Below are 19,048 nucleotides of genomic sequence, written 5' to 3'. Positions count from 1 at the left end.
TCTGATCTGTTGATTGTGGGATGGCTTAGTTTTATCTATAACCTGCTGCGTTTGGTATTTAACATACATGATTGCTCCCTGTAGTAGCTTGCTGGGAGGATGTTTCTCCTGACTGAAGAGCCTAGAACTAGGGGTCACAGTCTCAGAATAAGGGGTCGGCCATTTAGGACTGAAAGGAAGAGAAATGTCCTCACTCAAAGGGTTGTGAACCTAAGGAATTCTCTACCCCAGAGAGCTGTGGATGCTCAGTCATTGAGTGTATTCAAGACAGTGATCAATAGATTTTTGGATACTAAGGGAATCAAAGGTTCTGGGGCTAGTGTGGAAAAGTGGAGTTGAAGTCGAAGATCAGCCATGATCTTATTGAATGGCAGAACAGGCTTAAAGGGCCGAATGGCCTACTCTTGCTCCTATTTCTTATGTTCTTCACTAGGTTGATGCCTCATTCTGAGGTATGCATAGTGCTACTCTTCACTGAACTGGGTTGGCCTCTTAGCTTGATAGTGATGGAGCATGAGGGGTGTTTTGAGCCATGGGGTTACAGATTGTGGTGGTAGTGACAGATGCCCAGTTTGAGCTAGCAGATCTGTCCCACTGAGCATGTCTGTAGTGCCTCACTAGAGAGGATTCTTTCACTGTGGAGATGAGACTTTGTCTTCACAAGTACTGTGTGGTCGTCACTCTTACCAATGCTGCAAATTGTAGATGACCTCTTGTTGGTTCCCTCACACCTGACTCAGGTACAACCTTTCAGCTCTGCCCTTCAGGTCTTTGCCAGCTCAGTACCACTGAGCCAATCTTGGTGGTGCATATTGAAGTCCCCCAACCAGAGTACATTATGTTGCCTTGCTTCCCTCGGAGCTTCCTTCAAGCGATTCAACATGGAGGAATACTGATCCATTAGTTGAGGGAGGGGAGTAGCTAATGCTCAGCAGGAAATTTCTTTGACCTTATTTGACCTGAAGCCATAAGACTTCATAGGCTCCGGAGTCAATTTTGAGAACTCCCAGGGTCACTCCCACCACTGCGCTCTCATTTCTGGTAGGTCTATCCTAGGAGAGAACATATGCACAGCAATGGAGAAGTTTGGAATGTTTGTTGATAGATATGATGTCATAAGTATGACCATGTCAGCCTGTTGCCCAGAAGATGATCAAACAAGTTCTAAGAGACCACAGTGACTAGGAGACACATTCCCCAATATCACACCTACCTTTTATTTTCAGTAATGTGGGCCACAGTTAGGAACATATCCAGCTTCCTTTTGAACATTTGCAGTGAATCCACACTCCCTGCATGAATCAGCAACTGGTATCATAGGTCGACTGCTCTCTGTGAAAAGAAATGCACCTAATATCTAACTGAGTTCTCGGTTAACGTAACTTATACTCATGTCCTCCGGTCCTCCCTAACCTATCTAACTCACATAGCCTATACACATGGACCAAATCTAATTAGTTCCTTATTTTAAAGATAGCAATCAAATCTCCTCAAAGTTTATGCTTTTCAAGTGTAAAAATGTTTCCAAGCCTAATGGCCTATGAACTAGATATAAATCTACTGGCCTGAGGTCTCTTTTTGCAGTGTTTTTATATCACCCACCATGTGAGGAAACCTAAATGGACCCAGTATTCTAGATAAGGCCTAACCAAGATCCTATACAAGAACAGTCATTATTTTGTATTTGATCATCCATGCCAGCACTCTATTTGCTTTTGCAATAGCCTTGCGACACTTATCGTGAACCTTCAGAGATTAATGTACTATGACTCCTACGTTTTTCCCTTGCTCAACAGCCTTAAGTTCACAATCTTGCATCATGTACACATGCTTGCTGTTAACCCTACACACCTGCATAATGCTATATTTATCTATATTAAATCAAATCTTCCATTCTCTTATTGCATCTAGATCTGCTTGCAATCTACTATTCTCATTTAAGGTTCTAACACACGCACACACCTTTGTATCATCCATGACCTTGCGGACAGTTCCCCGAATGCCTTCATCCAGATCATTGATAAAGATAATGAAGAATAATTGTCCTAACATAACCCCTGTGGGTTTCCACTAGTGACCGGACCCATACAGAACCACTGTCATTAATAACAGCCAGCTGTCTACGAGAATGCAACTAGTTCCTTATCCAACCCAAAATCTGTCCATTAATTCCACAGGACTCTATCTTATTAAGTAGATTGTTTTGTCACACCTTGTCCAAAACTTTTTGAAAATGAAGTTATATGATGTTAATCAGGTAATCTGCATGTACTAGCTTAGTAACTTCCATAAAAATGCAACCAGGTTTGTAGTTGATGACCTTCTTTCCAGAATTCACATTGAGAGTTTCTAATAGTCTTTCTGCCAGAATGGCCTTACAGTGCACATAACCAACTTCAAACTAATTGGCCTGGAGTTGCCCGGTGCTGACTTATTGTTTTTTTTGAATATTAGTCACACAGCATCCTTACAGTACATGTAAATAATCCCAGACTTGTACAAGTTGGACACTATATGGCATAATGCCATATGCAGATTTTAAACAGACTGGATCATATTTACAAATTAAGAGAAAAACTTGCAAGTGGAGGTGCCATAAGCAAGTTATCATTGTGTTATTATGAGGGGAATATATTCGTGTTATCAGGTTATACTACACATTTTTTTAAATGACAAAACTTAATTTAGAAAATACAGGTTGAACTTCCCTCATCCGGAACCCTCGGGACCTGGCCTGTTCTGGATAAAGGATTTTTCCAGACAAGTGGTGGTCATGTTAAATTGAATGGTACAGGTACTGAGCAAGGGGATATCGGGGCTGGCTGGCTTGGGGCTGGGAGTGCGACAGAGAGATCATGGGGGGGGGGGTGGATCACGGGGTCAGGCCAGTGATTGCGGGAATCGGCAGCGAAGAAGGACTTCAATTTGTTCATGTCGGAGTTCTGCGCATGCGCCACCCGGTGGACAGGAATGGTTCTGGACATCGAGTGGTTCCAGATAAGGGAGTTCTGGATAAGGGAGGTTCAACCTGTACTTGTAATTCAATTTCCATGGATGCTATTATAAGCCCTAAGGTCATATTAGGATTCCCTCTGCTGGATAATTTTTTTTGTGGCAAGCTGCTGGACGATTTGCGCCATTCCACCATTAGCTTCGGGAAAATGGCATCTCGCCCTCAATCTCCCCATGAGTTTCATGAAATTGGTTCATTTGCACATTAATTTCCAATTGAACTTACCCCGCAGAAAGTTAGGGCTGGAACTTAACAGCGTAAATATGTTTTTCATGACGAGATGTGTCTCTGCAAGGCCAGTGAACCTCTCCGGCCCAGAAAGAGAACAATTTAAACTGTTGAGTCTCATTCCTACAGGTAGTAAATTGTTGGTAGAGATTTTAAAAATTTTAACTTTTACATTTTTTTTCTTACTTTCTCTGTCTGTTTCTTTTTTCTCTCTTAATTTAATGTTTTTTTCTCTCTTTATTTCACTTTCTGTACCTGGTTTGACTAATTTACCCTAATTCCTTCGTGTCGTTCCTCTGTTCCTTTCTCAATCCTTAAATCTCAATGGTTAAGGAGATATACTGTTGGTCCCGCTGTTTACTGAGGTCCCAGATGCCCTATTACCCTCGCCACAGCGTTAACATTTTGCACTTCCAGCAAGTTATGGCACAAAATTGTTTTGAGCTGAAGGATGAGGGAAAAAGTCTAACTAATAGGATGCCTTGCTCCAGCAAAATCAGGGTCAATGTAATCAAAGTACATTCAAAACGTAAGAAAGACACTCACACTAATCTGTCACGCCCAAACTGTGCCCAATTTCATATTGGCTCAGACAACTTTTAAACAGTCATTAATTTTCTTATTGACGCCGGTTGTCAGACCACGATGTGAAATTCAGGTACAACTGGGCGAAGCTTGTTAGTACGCTCCGCCTCGTTATGTCGGGCATTGAGAGAGCTAACCAGCAATCCTAAAAGTGATTGCTGGAGGCCACCCAAAAATGGCCCAAGAAATATTTAGTTTTTATTTTTGTGGCCCAAGGAGAAGCAGGAGTGTTCCTCTTGGCTAACATGAAGACTCTAGCCTGCTACCAGTGTGTTCAAAGCCCCCTCACAGGATCAACTCCTCCCCAGAGCCAAGCTATCGGCTGGCTCAGCATAAGAACTGGCCAATTTCTCACCCTCCCCGACCAGCGAGCTGCAGCGAGATGCCTGTTCATCAGCAGCATTTAAATGAAGCCCAAAGCTGAATTTGGATTGGGCGTCAGGCACGCTAGCGTGCTGACATGGCGTCTGTTTTGGGCGCATGTCGAAATTCTCGGCCCATATATTAGAGGGAGTAACTATAATTGGCGTTGCTTGCTTAAGTTGTTTTAATGCATCTTATCAAAACATTTTGAGCAGCTATTCTGAAAATCTATTAATGATAAATGTAATGAAAAAGAATTGCAACTTTTTGATAGCTTCTGCACTTAAATATATGGTTCTATTTACTTTTATCCAGCTGGGGACTCGTCACATATTGGAAACAATGCAGAAAGCAGGACATCAGGTCGACACTCTCTTTATGTGTGGTGGATTAAGCAAGAACCTTCTATTTGTCCAAATGCATTCAGACATTTCAGGTTGGTAAATGGGGAGGGTGGGGGGCAGAGGGAGGTAAAAGTGGGTAATGTAGCAATTTGGGAGGCTAAATTCTTCTCTAAACTCTAACTAAGGAACATAACAATTAACAATTTAATTGACTAACAAATAGAGAAAGAGAAAACTACCTATCATGATGACCTGAAGGTATGGAAAAGTGTTGTACTGAACAAATAAGACACGTGCAAGAGCTATTATTGGGGAAACAATCTGGGTTGGTATTGATATACACTGCAGGAATGGCCAAAGTGTTGGGGACACCACAGTCATTGTGACATCACAACCTTTTACAAAGAAGGTTGCTCCCTTACATGTTACTTCCCAGCAGAAACAGCTCCATTGCTGGATCATGCTAGCTGTATGTGAAGGACCTTTCTTAGATGATGAAGTAGGTAGTCTTTCTCAAATAAAAACAGAAAATGCTAAAAACACTCAGCAGGGCAGGCAGCATCTGTGGTGAAAGAAAGGGAGGGTTAACGATTCAGGTCAGTGATCTTTCACCACAACCTGGAGATAAACAGCTTAGAATTCCACCTCCTTTAATTCTGCTTCCTACTCTGACCTTTCTTTTTTGGCCTCCGATAACTGTTCCAATGAAACTCAAGGAACAGCACCTTGTCTTTCTACTAGGTACTTTACAACCCTCTGCCTTTGACATTGACTTTAACAGCTTCAGATCTTAGGAACAGTTTCCAATGTTCATGGTCAGCTGGTGCTAGTAATGTAGAATGGATCGGCGGGTCCAGAAATGGAGGAGATTGTTGACTGGTGCTTGGGCTGTGTTATGTTTAGAATAACTCCACAAGACTGTATATCTTAAGTTCAAATTGTTGTGACCTTGGTCTCTTTATTGTAACTCCAGAGTGAGGAGGCAGCATGGTAGACTGCCTTTTATACCTGCTTGCCCAGGATGTGTAGGTGACCCCCTGGTGGCAAGTCTTACACATTGGTAATGTTTGCATACATAACATCATTCCCCCCCCCCCCCAAAGTCTTATGTACAAGTTATTTACAAGTTGAGGCGATCCGGGGCTCTGCGTTCCCGGGTTGATCGCCTGAGTTGAAATCCTGGCATGGGTGAGTCGGTCGGATCATTGCTGCACTGCGGTGTGGCTGGTCTGATCAGACTGTCGGGCATGGTGGGTTCATCCTTGTGGTTGACCGCGAGGTCGATTGCTGGTTGGGTATGTGTAGGTGAATCAATGATGGTGATGTCGTCTTCAAACTGTTCTTGATTGTCAGTGAACCGCAGTTTGGTCCGATCCAAGTGCTTTCTGCACGTTTGTCTGTTCAAAAGTTTGACAACAAACTCTATATTCCCCTCCTTGGCTAACATAGTGCCAGCAACCCATTTGGGACCATGACCATAATTAAGAACAAACACAGGGTCATTAACTTCAATGTCGCGTGATACAGCCACGCGATCGTGGTACATGTTATGCTGGTGACACCAAGTTTCTACATGATCACTGAGATCCGGGTGGACTAAGGAGAGCCCAAGGAGTGCTCTCTTCATTAGCAATTCTACAGGGGCAGCCCCGGTAAACAAGTGGAGTCGCGTGTGGTAGCTGAGCAGAATCCGAGATAACCGGGTCTGCAGGGAACTGTCCGTCACACGTTTCAAGCTCTGCTTGATGGTTTAGACTGCCCGTTCCGCTTGACCATTGGATGCGAGCTTAAATGGCGCAGACCTGACATGCTTGATGTCATTGCGGGTCATGAACTCGCTGAATTCCGAGCTGGTGAAACACAGTCCATTGTCACTAACAAGGATGTCGGGCAAACCCATAGGTGGCGAACATGGCCTGGAGGCTTTCAATGGTGGCAGTGGACATACATGATGACATTATTATACATTCAATCCATTTAGAGTAAGCGTCCACTACTACTAGGAACATCTTTCCTCGAAAGGGGCCAGCGAAATCTATGTGGACCCTGGACCACTGTTTGGAGGGCCATGACCACAGACTCAGTGGGGCCTCCCTTGGTGCATTGCTGAACTGTGAGCAAGTGTTGCATTGGTGTACGCATGACTCCAACTCCGAGTCAATGTCGGGCCATCAAACGTACGACCTGGCGATAGCCTTCATCATGACTATGCCTGCGTGGGTACTTGAAGGCCGCGTATAAATGTTTCCCTGCCTTTTTTTGGCAAAATTACACGATTCCCCTATAGGAGGCAGTCCGAATGGATGGACATTTCGTCCTTGCGTCGGTGGAACGGCTTAATTTCGTCTTGCATTTCCCCTGGGACCGCCGACCAGCTCCCATTGAGGACGCAGCTTTTTACTAGTGATAGCACCGGGCCCTCGCTAGTCCAGGTTCTGATCTGGCGAGCTGTGACGGGTGATCCCTCGCTTTCAAAAGCATCCATTACAAGGAGCAAGTCTGCGGGTTGCGCCATTTCCACCCGGTGGTTGGCAATGGTAGCCGGCTGAGGGCATCCGCACAGTTCTCCGTGCCTGGTCTGTGTTGGATTACATAATCATACGCAGATAACGTTAGTGCCCATCTTTGGATGCGGGACGAAGCATTGGTGTTAATACTTTTGCTTTTTGAGAACAACAAAATGAGCGGCTTGTGGTCGGTTTCGAGCTCAAACCGGAGTCCAAATAGGTATTGGTGCATTTTCTTAAACCCGTATATGCATGCTAATGCTTCTTTCTCAACCATACTGTAGGCTCTTTCAGCCTTAGATAAGCTTCTGGATGCATATACAACCGCTTGCTGTTTGCCTGACACATTGGTTTGCTGTAACACACAACCGACCCTGTACGAAGATGCATCACAAGTTAGTACTAAACGTTTACACGGGTTATACAATACAAGTAACTTTTTAGAACATAGCACGTTTCTGGCCTTGTTAAAGACTGTCTCTTGAGCTTTACCCCAAACCCAGTCGTCACCCTTGCGTAGCAATAAATGCAATGGTTCCAGCAAAGTGCTCAGCCCCAGTAGAAAGTTACCAAAATAGTTGAGGAGTCCTAGGAATGAATGCAGCTCCGTCACATTCTGTGGTCTGGGTGCATTCTTGATGGCCTCCGTCTTGGAGTCCGTGGGTCTGATGCCATCCGCCGTAATCTTTCTCCCCAGAAATTCAACCTCTGGCACCAGGAAAATACATATGGAGCATTTCAACCTGAGTCCCACTCTGTCCAGTCGCTTGAGAACCTCTTCCAGGTTGTGCAAGTATTCGGTGGTGTTGCGGCCAGTGATCAATATGTCGTCTTGGAACACCACGGTGCACGGAACCGAATTCAGCAGACTCTCCATGTTCCTCTGGAAGATGGCTACCGCCGAACGAATCCCAAAGGGGATTCTGTGGTATATGAACAGTCCTCTGTGCGTGTTAATGCACGTCAACTTTTTTGAAGGTTCAGCCAGCTCATGTGTCATGTAAGCAGAGGTTAGATCCAGCTTGCTGAATGACTTCTCCCCTGCTAATGTTGCAAACAGGTCATCCGCTTTGGGTAGTGGGTACTGGTCCTTAACGAGACTCGGTTGATCGTTACCTTGTAGTCCCCGCAGATTCTGACCGTCCCATCGCTCTTCAACACCGAAACAATAGGACTGGCCCACTCGTTGAACTCGACTGCTGATATGATCCCCTCTCGTTGAAGTCTGTCCAGCTCGATCTCGACTTTCTCTCGCTTCATGTATGGAACCGCTCGGGCCTTGTGATGAACGGATCGTGCATCAGGGACTAGATGGATCTGCACTTTGGCGCCTGTGAAGTTGCCGATGCCTGGCTCGAATAATGACAGGAATTTGTTTCGCACTTGGGCGCATGAGGCACCATCCTCCGAAGACAGTGCTTTAATGTCATCCCAGTTCCATCGGATCTTTCCGAGCCAGCTTCTGCCGAATAGCGTTGGGCCATCGCCTAGTACAATCCATAGTGGTAAATCATGCACAGCTCCATCATACGAAACCTTCACTGCCGCACTTCCAATGACTGGTATGAGCTCTTTAATGTAAGTGCACAGCTTGGTGTGGATCGGGCTTAGTTTTGACCTTTGTGCATTGTTGCCCCACAGTTTCTCAAAAGCCTTCTGGCTCATAATTGACTGACTCGACCCCGTGTCCAATTCCATGGAAACTGGAATGCCATTTAATTTGACTTTTAACATTATCGGAGGGCTTTTGGTGGTGAAGATGTGTACCCCATACACTTCCTCTTCAGCCTCGGGTTGAGTTGCCCCTTACTCGTTCAGCATAATCCGCGTCGAATCGGTCATCTTCTGCCAACTCTGCCACGTGGTGAGTCGCAGCATGTCTGCACATTCGCTGGAGGTTCCCCATTGTTCCACAGCCCTTGCACATGTAGTGCTTGAATTGACATTGATGGGCTCGATGATCACCCCCGCAGTGCCAGCATGGTGCTAATGGATTCACATTCACGTCCCACAGCGGACTCTGAGTCATCCTAGGTCTGGCCTCTGTGGGCATGTAGGTCCTGCCATGTACAGTTCTGCCTGCTGAAGGTGTTATTTTATGCACAGTACTTGCCGGTGAGTTCCGATGCTGCAATGATATCTGTTTAATGTTATCGTTCGTGGACATAAAAGCCTGGGTTATCGTGATGGCCTTGCTCAGATCTAGGGATTCGGTAGACAGCAGTTTGCAAAGAATGACCTTGTAGCCGAAAAAGTCCCGCAACATTTCCCCCAAAATCCAGCAAATACGCACGGTCCCGCAAGGCATCTTAGGTCGGCGACATAGCTCGCCATGTCCTGGCCCTCGGAGCGGTGGTGCGTATAAAAGCAATACCTGGCCATCAAGATGCTCTCCTTTGGCTTGAGGTGTTCCTGAACCAGCGTGCACACCTCTTCATATGTCTTGTCCATTGGTTTCATCGGTGCTAGCAGATTTTTGATGAGGCCATATATTGTGGACCCGCAAACAGTGAGGAGAATCGCCCTGCGCTTGACCGCGGTTTCTTCCTTTTCCAGCTCGTTTGCCACGAAGTACTGGCCAAGATGCTCAACGAAAGCTTCCTAATTATCACCCTCAACAAGTCTCTCAAGAATACCAACGGCAGCCATAACTGCATGAAAGTTCGTAATCTGTTACTCGTCGCCAATTGTTACGTTTAGAATAATTCCACAAGACTGTATATCTTAAGCTCAAATTGTTATGACTTTGGTCCCTTTATTGTAACTCCAGAGTGAGGCGGCAGCATGGTAGACTGCCTTTTATACCTGCTTGCCCAGGATGTGCAGGTGACCCTTGGGTCTCCCACTGGTGCGCCCCTTGGTGGCAAGTCTTACACATTGATAATGTTTATGTACATAACTGGCTGGAGATCCCCTATTGGTACACGGCTCTGGGGATGGTATACACCCTTGGAGTCACCTGTCTTTTTCTTCCTGAGTCACTGGAGCCTTCTCCTCGTTGCCAGATTTTCCAGCTTTCCTCCCCCTCTGCTGTAACCATTTATACATCCCCTGGGTCTGAGTACAACTTTTGTTTCTCTAATCTCTCATTATTGTCTCCCTTTGTCATACTATTATCACTTCTGTCATTTAATAATGTCCTGGCCTCCACCTAGTCACAGACCAATCTTTTTCTTTTTCTCTCTGCCCCATTTTCTCTGGTTCAGTTGTTCTGTATAAACTATCCATCTGGAACATCTCCTGGTTCTGACAAAAAGTCAAAGGCTTGAAACTTTAACCCTGTCTTTCTCTCTCCACAGATGCTGTCTGATGTGCTAAGTGTTTCTAACGTTTTCTGTTTTTATTTCAGATTTCCAGCATCTGGAGTATTTTGGGGTTTTTTCTTTTTCCTTTTTTTGGTGATCTTTATATTTTTCATATACACAATACAGTTTGGAGATTGAATTAGACAATGACAGTAATCTAACCCACTGAAATGCCTAGTTCTTTGCATTTAATTCAGCAAAGAAGTAGGCATTTCAGTGATAGTGTATAGGTGCCTCCTTTGGCACAGGAGATACAGCAGCCGGCCGGCATACATGATGTGCGAGGATTCTTCATTGTAGTCAAGGCCACCCAAGGCCCCACCCCGCTGCTGGCTAAGAATGGGGAAACACTCATCAAGGATACCGAGGCACTCTAGGGCCCGCTGGAAGGAGCACTTCGAAGATCTTCTCAACCGAGACTCTGCCTTTGACTCGAGCGTTCTCAACTCCATCCCGCAGCATGCTACCCGCTACACCCTCAGTAAGATCCCAATGCTACATGAGGTAGAAAAAGCCATGACAGCTTAAAAATAACAAGGCTACGGGAACGGATGGGAATCCCTGCTGAGGCACTGAAGTGTGGCAAAGAGGCACTGTTGGCGCAAATACATGACCTCATCTCTCTCATCTGAAGGGAGGAGAGCATGCCAGGAGATCTCAGAGATGCAGCGATCGTGACCATCTTTAAAAAAGGGGACAAGTCCGACTGCGGCAATTACAGAGGGATCTCCCTGTTATCAGCCACTGGGAAAGTCATTGCTAGAATCCTCCTCAACCGTCTTCTCCCTGTGGCCTCCCAGAGTCGCAGTGCGAATTTTGTCCCCTACGGGGCACAATGGACAGCTTATACATGGCCTTCTTTGATCTTACAAAGGCCTTTGACACTGTTCACCACGAGGATCTATAGAGCGTCCTCCTCCGTTTTGAATGCCCCCAAAAGTGCGTCACCATCCTCCACCTGCTCCACGACGACATGCAGGCCGTGATCCTTACCAACATCACAGACCCAATCCACATCCGGACCAGGGTCAAGCAGGGCTGCATCATCGCCCCAAACCACTTCTTAATCTTCCTCGCTGTCATGCTCCACCTCACAGTTGACAAGCTCCCTGCTGGAGTGGAACTAAACTACAGAACCAGTGGAAACCTGTTCAACCTTCGCCGTCTCCAGTCCAGGTCTGAGACCACCCCAACCTCTGTTGTCGAGTGACAGTATGCGGACAACGCCTGCGTCTGCGCACATACAGAGGCTGAACTCCAGGACATAGTCGACATATTTACTGAGGTGTATGAAAGCAGGGTCTTATGCTAAACATCATTAAGACAAAGGTCCTCCACCAGCTTGTCCTCGCCGCACAGCACTGCCCCCCCAGTCATCAAGATCCAAGGCGCAGCCCTGGACAACATGGACCACTTCCCTTATCTCGGGAGCCTCCTATCAACAAGAGCAGGCGTTGATGACGAGATCCAGCACCGTCTCCAGTGCGCCAGTGCAGCCTTCGGCCGCCTGAGGAAAAGAGTGTTTGACGACCAGGCCCTCAAAACTGCCACCAAGCTCATGGTCTACAGGCCTCCTGTATGGCTCAGAAACATGGACCATGTACAGTAGACACCTCAAGTTGCTGGAGAAATACCACCAACGATGTCTCCGCAAGATCCTACAAATCCCCTGGGAGGACAGACACACCAACATTAGTGTCCTCAACCAGGCAAACATCCCAAGCATTGAAGCACTGACCACACTTGATCAGCTCCGCTGGGCAGGCCACATAGTTCGCATGCCAGACATGAGACTCCCAAAGCAAGCGTTTTACTCGGAACTCCTTCATGACAAATGAGCAGCGGAAATGTTACAAGGACACCCTCAAAGCCTCCCTGATAAAGTGCAACATCCTCACTGACACCTGGGAGTCCCTGGCCAAAGACTGCCCTAAGTGGAGGAAGTGCATCCGGGAGGGCGCTGAGCACCTCGAGTCTCATTGTTGAGAGCATGCAGAAATCAAGCACAGGCAGTGGAAAGAGCATGCGGCAAACCAGTCCCACCCACTCCTTCCCTCAGTGACTATCTGTTCCACCTGTGACAGGGACTGTGGTTCTCGTATTGGACTGTTCAGCCACCAAAGAACTCAGGTTAAGAGTGGAAGCATGTCTTCTTCGATTCCGAGGGACTGACTATGATGATGATGTATTGGTGCCCCAGTAATGCAACATGGACATTGGTTCATTCCATACCCAATGTGACTTCTCCATGTAGTGAATTCCTGATCTTAGTCTAAGGCATCTGATGGAGGGGGTGCTGGCCTGCTTGTTGGCGGCCTCGCTGAACCAGGGACTGAAAAAGTTGGTCAACACAAAAAAGATGGCACCTCCCCTTTAAGGGCGGCCGGGGCGCCACAGCCACTGCAGCTTCTCGCACATCGGCCTGTGCAGACCTGTCACCGGGGCGCAGTGCAAACCCCATTTCGCCCGCCGACCCCCAGGGGAACACTCTGTGCGTAGCGCCCGGGTGAAAACTCTTTAGCGCACTGTTAGTTCTGGTCGGTGGCGGTAACGGGCCTTGTGCAAAGTGGCAATTTCGGCCTCTTAACCTTTTACTAGTTTGAACTTGTGTCTTAGTCCTACTCCTGCAATTTAATTTAAAGTGATATTCTGGATTTACCTTTTCCATTTCCTCAACTATCTCGTATACCTCTATTTATTTATGAAAGTCGCATCGTTGTTTTTGCACTATGTAGCCAAGCACTCATTTACAGCCTCAATTTTCTTGGTGAACTTTCCTTTTTTCCCAAACACCCTCTATCTTTGAGCTTTAAGACAATTGTCGTGTATGTGGCTTTTAAGACCTTTATACTATTTCTTCCTACGTTGATTACTCCGACATAGACTATCACTACTGGGTCTCTTTTTGACCACTTCTGTATCCCTTCTGACCTTTCCTCACTGTGTACTCTGACTCCAGTTAGACACACATTGTTATCCACTTTCTTGAGTATAGACTGCCCTATTACTACATTCTTTCTGTGACCTGCAACCTGTGTCTTTGATCAGCATTCCAGTGTCCCAAAGGCATGGAGTAACTTCTGTTAAAGTTAAATTGCTGACTACTTATCATGAATGTATTAACATCAAGGTTCCATACTTAAGCATTCTTAAAAGGAACATTGTTGGACAGGTAACCAAATTATTGGTCCAAGAGGTAGGTTTTAAGGAGTGTCTTAACAGAAGAGAGAAAGTTGGAGAGGTTTAGGGAGGAAATTCCAGACTTTAGGGCCTAGACAGCTGAAGGCATTGCTGCAAATGATGGAGCGAAGGATGTCGGGGATGCACAAGCGGCCAGAATTGGAGAAATGCAGAGTTTTCAGAGGATTGTAGGGCTGGAGGAGGTTAGAGAGATAGGGAGGGGTGAGGCCATGAAGAGATTTGAACATAAGGATGAAAATTTTTTAATTGAGGCATTCGGGGTCCGGGAGCCAATGTAGGTCAGCGAGCACAAGGGGTAATGGATGAACAGGACATGGTGCGAGTTACGATACGGGCAGCAGACTTTAGGTTTATGGAGGGTGGAAGCTAAGAGGCCGACCAGGAGATCATTGGAATAGTCGAGTCTGGAGGTAACAAAATGGTCAGCCGCCCATTCTGGTGTGAAGTGGGCCCTGTGATTTTGAGGCTCTGGCCTCATTTACATTTGCCAATCACACTGCAGGGTGCCAAACAGAGATCCTGATACAGCACGCCAGATTCAGCAAAGGAAAACAGGCAGGAGCTGCTGCCAGGAATGTATGTTGCAGTGGCAGGGGGGAATGGTCATGGAGCAGAAGTGGCCCAGAATATTTTTGTGGGTTTGGAGGAGCATTTCTGCTCCTTCGAGGCACACAAAAGTAATTTGAGACTTAACGTTGCTGGGCCTCGTCCCTTCCATCACTTAAGGAACTGCTGGAAGCCGACACCGTACAGGCTTCCGCCAGTTCCTACCTAAAATGCCAGTCAGTTCAATTTTAAAAGGGACCCGAAACAGGTGCGCGCTTTGAATATCTAGAAGTAAGACCCCCTTAAAATGGCTAGGGGTGCATCTCTGGTAGTAACGGGGCGTCAAAGCTACCTGTCCCATTTTGAGGCTGTTACTGCCCCTTTAATGCCATGTGAAGGGAATGGAAATCAACCCTCTTCGATGAAACTATTTACTGCATATCAGAATAATGCCTTTAGATGGCATGTGTTCCTTGCAACTAATTGATATGCTTTCTACTTTTTTTAACATTTTAATGTTTGAACCTTGATCCACTGCTCCTTTGTGATCCAGAGGAGAGTCTAGAATCAAAAAGAAAAGTCTTTTAAAATAAAAATGTTTATTAATAGCAACTTGGGATTAAGCTACAACCAGAAGTTGTTACTAATGCTGACAACTCTTCAGTTATGGAAACAACACTGGACAAATGTCCTGATTTTGATGTGTGGAAATCCCCACAAAGCAAACCTGGACTCACACAGAGCAAAGGCCAGCAGCCTGAAACTCTCCTGATTGATCCTGTTTATAAAGATTAGAAAAGAGCCAATGTGGAGTTTCAGTTTTCCTCTGCATCTGCAGACTTCTCTTCGATGTGGATACAGTTTCATTTTTTAAAGATACATTTCTTATACTTGCACACAAAAATTCCTGAAAATAATTGCAAATCATTTATACTGATATATTTAAGGAAAAATGATAATGACCTTAATAGAAACTAGTGACTATTTTCAAAAATGTTCAAAAAAAGTTTTCCTGAATACTGCTGATTTAATTAATATGTACCATTTGTGTTGGACGATGGTGTATACTTGAGGACTACTTTCAGTGCTTTCAACAATACTGTTTTCAGCTCACAGCATCTATTATTAAGAGGGCAGAAAATAAAAATACAGAACAAAGTATGAAAATTTAACCGAAAAAATGGGTACAAAGTTAGTCATAAAGTGCAGAAGAGAAAAAAATGTTGAAAAACAATACGGATGAACTAAAGAGCAGGAAACTTTATTTTCCGGGTGAGCAGTCATCTAAAGACTATGGGCCCGAACTTGGTGGCTTCACCGCCGGCTGCTGCCGATTTTTTTGAGCGGTCTCTCCTCGGTACCAGTTACCACTAGGCCTCCTGCCGGCGGGAGGGGAGGAATGCTGGGAACCGCCTGCTGACGGCCGCTAGCTCGCAAGATGCGTAAGTGTCCTCCCGCCCACCGAGCTGGCAGATTCCTCCGGGCGGGAGTCGGCGGCAGCAGGGGGAAGGACTGCTGCATGTAAGTATGAAGACCTGCAAAAAAAGGTTAGTGAACTTTTTTTTGTTGCAGCGAATCATCTGGATGAGGTCCCCTGAATGTTTTCTAGTGTTTTCTTTTCTGTGCAAATTTTTATTTTTATGTATTCCCCCCTCCCTGGGCCCGACTCAATCCTCGGCGGCACTTTGGCGAGGATTGCATTTGCCTCTGAGATTGGGAGCCCCTGCCCGCTGCTGCCAAGATACACGGCGTAAGTCATTTTTTTGCCACTGGGCAGTCTTTGCAGATCTTTTGGAGGAACCTCCCTGCCGAAGTAACGCCAGGTCTCTCGCCGGTCGTTTAGGCAGCACTTGGGTGGGCCTTAACATTGACCAAGTTCGGGCCCTATGTTTTAGTCCAGTGTGGTCTCCATAGCATATGCTTTTAATCTAAGATTGCATTTATATTTAAGGCGCTGCTTTTATTTCAAGGTAATTCTTTGAGGATCGGGTTAACGATTGATCTATATTTTGACTGTTGTAAATGGACAGTATCAAATGGATTTTAAAGCACTGTTTTGTCCCATGCAGAGAGTGGAGAACCAGTGTGATGTTGGTAATGTCTTACAACAGCTTCAGCTATGACCACAATGTCCATGCCAGTTTCTTAGAGCAAAAGATGGTAATATAAACAAGAATCCACCTTGGCTTTATATATTGTAAAACATTGTGGTGAGCTGGCATTTATGTGAACACCTTTGACAATCCACACACAACAGTTTTTGAATGGTAGTATGAACTTATGTCAAGCAACCCACAGATTCCTATAAACTCACAATAACGTCACTATGTCGCTAACTAGCATTAAGTATGTGGTATTTTTGTATTTGGAGAACAAAATAAGTACCTCTGAAATTAATATTTTCTAACTGGTATCAACTCAAAAATTTGTATGTTCAAATATTCATTTTTGTTTTAGAATTTGCTATAGAGATCTGTTTAATTTATCTTTAATTTATTGTTAGCTGGGCATTTCCACGGAGCTGCTACCATTCCGCCACCATGGAAGTGCTTATACACACATGAACGGGGTTTACCACTGCACTCCCAGCAAACTAATAGTGGTGGATTGGGAACAGCTCTTTGTTCCTGTTTTCTGTATTGGCTTGGCTCTGAGTGAGGTGGCTGTGGGTTCAAACAACACTCCTGCACTTGAGTAGATAATTCAAGCTGAAGGTTCAATGTCCGGGCAAGCTACGCTTCAAAGGTGCTGTCCTTCAGATGAAATATTAAACCGTGGCTTTGCTGGTGTATTTCAGATAAATGTTAAAGATTCCATGGCACGATTGGAAAAAAAGTCAGTAGTCACAGTGCTGGCCAACATTCCTCCATCAACTAACACCATCCAAAAATAGTTTAACAGGTGATTAATCTCATGGCTGCGGTACCTTACCATGTGCAGAATAGCTGCTGTGTTTGCTTAGATAACAGCAATGAATGCATATAACTTATTGTATGTAAGAACATAAGAATTAGGAGCAGGAGTAGGCCATGTGGCTGCTCTAGCCTGTTCCGCCATTCAATAAGATCATGGCTGATCTTCAACCTCAACTCCACTTTCCCACCTGATCTCCGTATCCCTTGATTCCCCTAGAGTCCAAAATCTATCTATCTCAGTCTTGAATATAAGCAATGATTCATCCTCCATAGCCCTTTGGGGCAGAGAATTACAAACATTCATAATCCTCTGTGTGAAGAAATTCCTCCTTATCTCGGTCTTATAATGGCAGACCCCTTATCCTGATACTATGTCCTCTAGCCCTAGACACTCTAGCCAGGGGAAACAACCTCTCAGCATCTACCCTGTCAATCCCTCTCAGAATCTTATATGTTTCAATGAGATCACCTCTCGTTCTTCTAACCTCCAGAGAGTATTGGACCAATTTACTCAATCTGTCCTCATAGGACAACTCTCTCATCGCAGGAATCAATCTAGTGAACCTCCGTTGTACCGCCTTTAAGGCATGTATATCCTTCCTCAGATAAAGAGACCAAAACTGTGTACAGTACTCCAGGTGTGGTCTCACCGATGCCCTGTACAATTGTAGCAAGACTTCCTTACTCTTGTACTCCAACCCCCTTGCAATCTGTTTTTATATTTCTTGCCAGTTTATTCTCATTCTATTTTCTCCCTTTTTATCAATTTCTTGGTCAACCTTTTGCTGGCTTATAAAGTTCTCCCAATCCTCAGGCTTACGATCATTCTTCGCAAGATTATAAGCCTCTTCTTTTAATCTAATATAATTAATTAATTTAACCGCCTATTTCCACCTCTGTAACATTGCCCGCCTCTGCTCCTGCATCAGCACATCTGCTGTTGAAACCCTCATCCATGCCTTTGTTACCTCGAGACTTGACTATTCCAATGCACTCCTGGCTGGCCTCCTACATTCTACCCTACATAAACTTGAGATCATCCAAAACTCAGCAGCCCATGTCCTAACTCGCACCAAGTCCCGATTACCCATCACCCCTGTGCTCACTGACCTACATTGGCTCCGGGTTAGCCACACCTCGATTTCAAATTATCATCATTGTTTACAAATCCCTCCATGGCCTTGCCCCTCCCTATCTCTGTAATCTCTTTCAGCCTCACAACCGCATGAGATGTCTGCACTCCTCAAATTCTGCCCTCTTGAGCATCCCAGACTATAACTGCTCAACCATTGGTGGCCGTGTCTTCAGCTGCCTGGGCCCTAAACTCTGGAACTCCCTCCCTAAATTTCTCCACCTCGCTACCTCTCTTTCCTCCTTTTTAGATGCTCCTTAAAACCTACCTCTTTGACCAAGCTTTGGGTCATCTGCCATAATTTCTTCTTATGTGGCTCGATGTCAAATTTATTTGTTTTGTTTTATAAGCACCTTGGGATGTTTTCCTACGTTAAAGGTGCTTTATATAAATAAAAGTTGTTGTTGTAATACTATCCTTAACTGTGAGATAAGAACATAAGAAATAGGAACAGGAGTAGGCCATGTGGCCCCTTGAGTCTGCTCCCCCATTCAATAAGATCATGGCTGATCTGATCTTGGCCTCAACTCCACTTCCCTGCCCGCTCCCCATAACCCTTCACTCCCTTACCATTCAAAAATCTGTCTATCTCCACCATAAATATATTCAATGACCCAGCCTCCACAGCTCTCTGGGGTAGAGAATTCCACAGATTCACGACCCTCTGAGAGAAGAAATTCCTCCTCATCTCCGTTTTAAATGGCCGATCCCTTATTCTGAATCTATGCCCCTAGTTCTAGATTACCCCATGAGGGGAAACATCCTCTCTACATCTACCCTGTCAAGCCCCCTCATAATCCTATATGTTTCAATAAGATCACCTCTCATTCTTCTAAACTCCAATGGGTTTAGGCCCAAGCTGCTCATCCTTTCTTCATAAGACAACCCTTTCATCCCAGGAATCAATCT

At 45.3% G+C, this 19,048-nt stretch overlaps 1 protein-coding gene across 2 annotated transcripts in view; it reads left to right on the top strand.

The window, feature by feature from the left end:
- The window catches only part of fggy (FGGY carbohydrate kinase domain containing), a 521,756-nt gene that overhangs the window by 380,767 nt on the left and 121,941 nt on the right, over positions 1-19,048 (top strand). For both annotated transcript variants that reach the window (XM_070886941.1, XM_070886940.1), the window contains one exon: positions 4,505-4,625. In XM_070886941.1, coding sequence (XP_070743042.1) covers positions 4,505-4,625 — 121 coding nt within the window. The remainder of the gene's footprint in view (positions 1-4,504; positions 4,626-19,048) is intronic.

Source organism: Pristiophorus japonicus, chromosome 8 (genome assembly GCF_044704955.1).
Source record: "Pristiophorus japonicus isolate sPriJap1 chromosome 8, sPriJap1.hap1, whole genome shotgun sequence".
NCBI classification, from domain to species: Eukaryota; Metazoa; Chordata; class Chondrichthyes; family Pristiophoridae; genus Pristiophorus; species Pristiophorus japonicus.
This window is presented reverse-complemented; position numbering and strand designations above follow the sequence as displayed.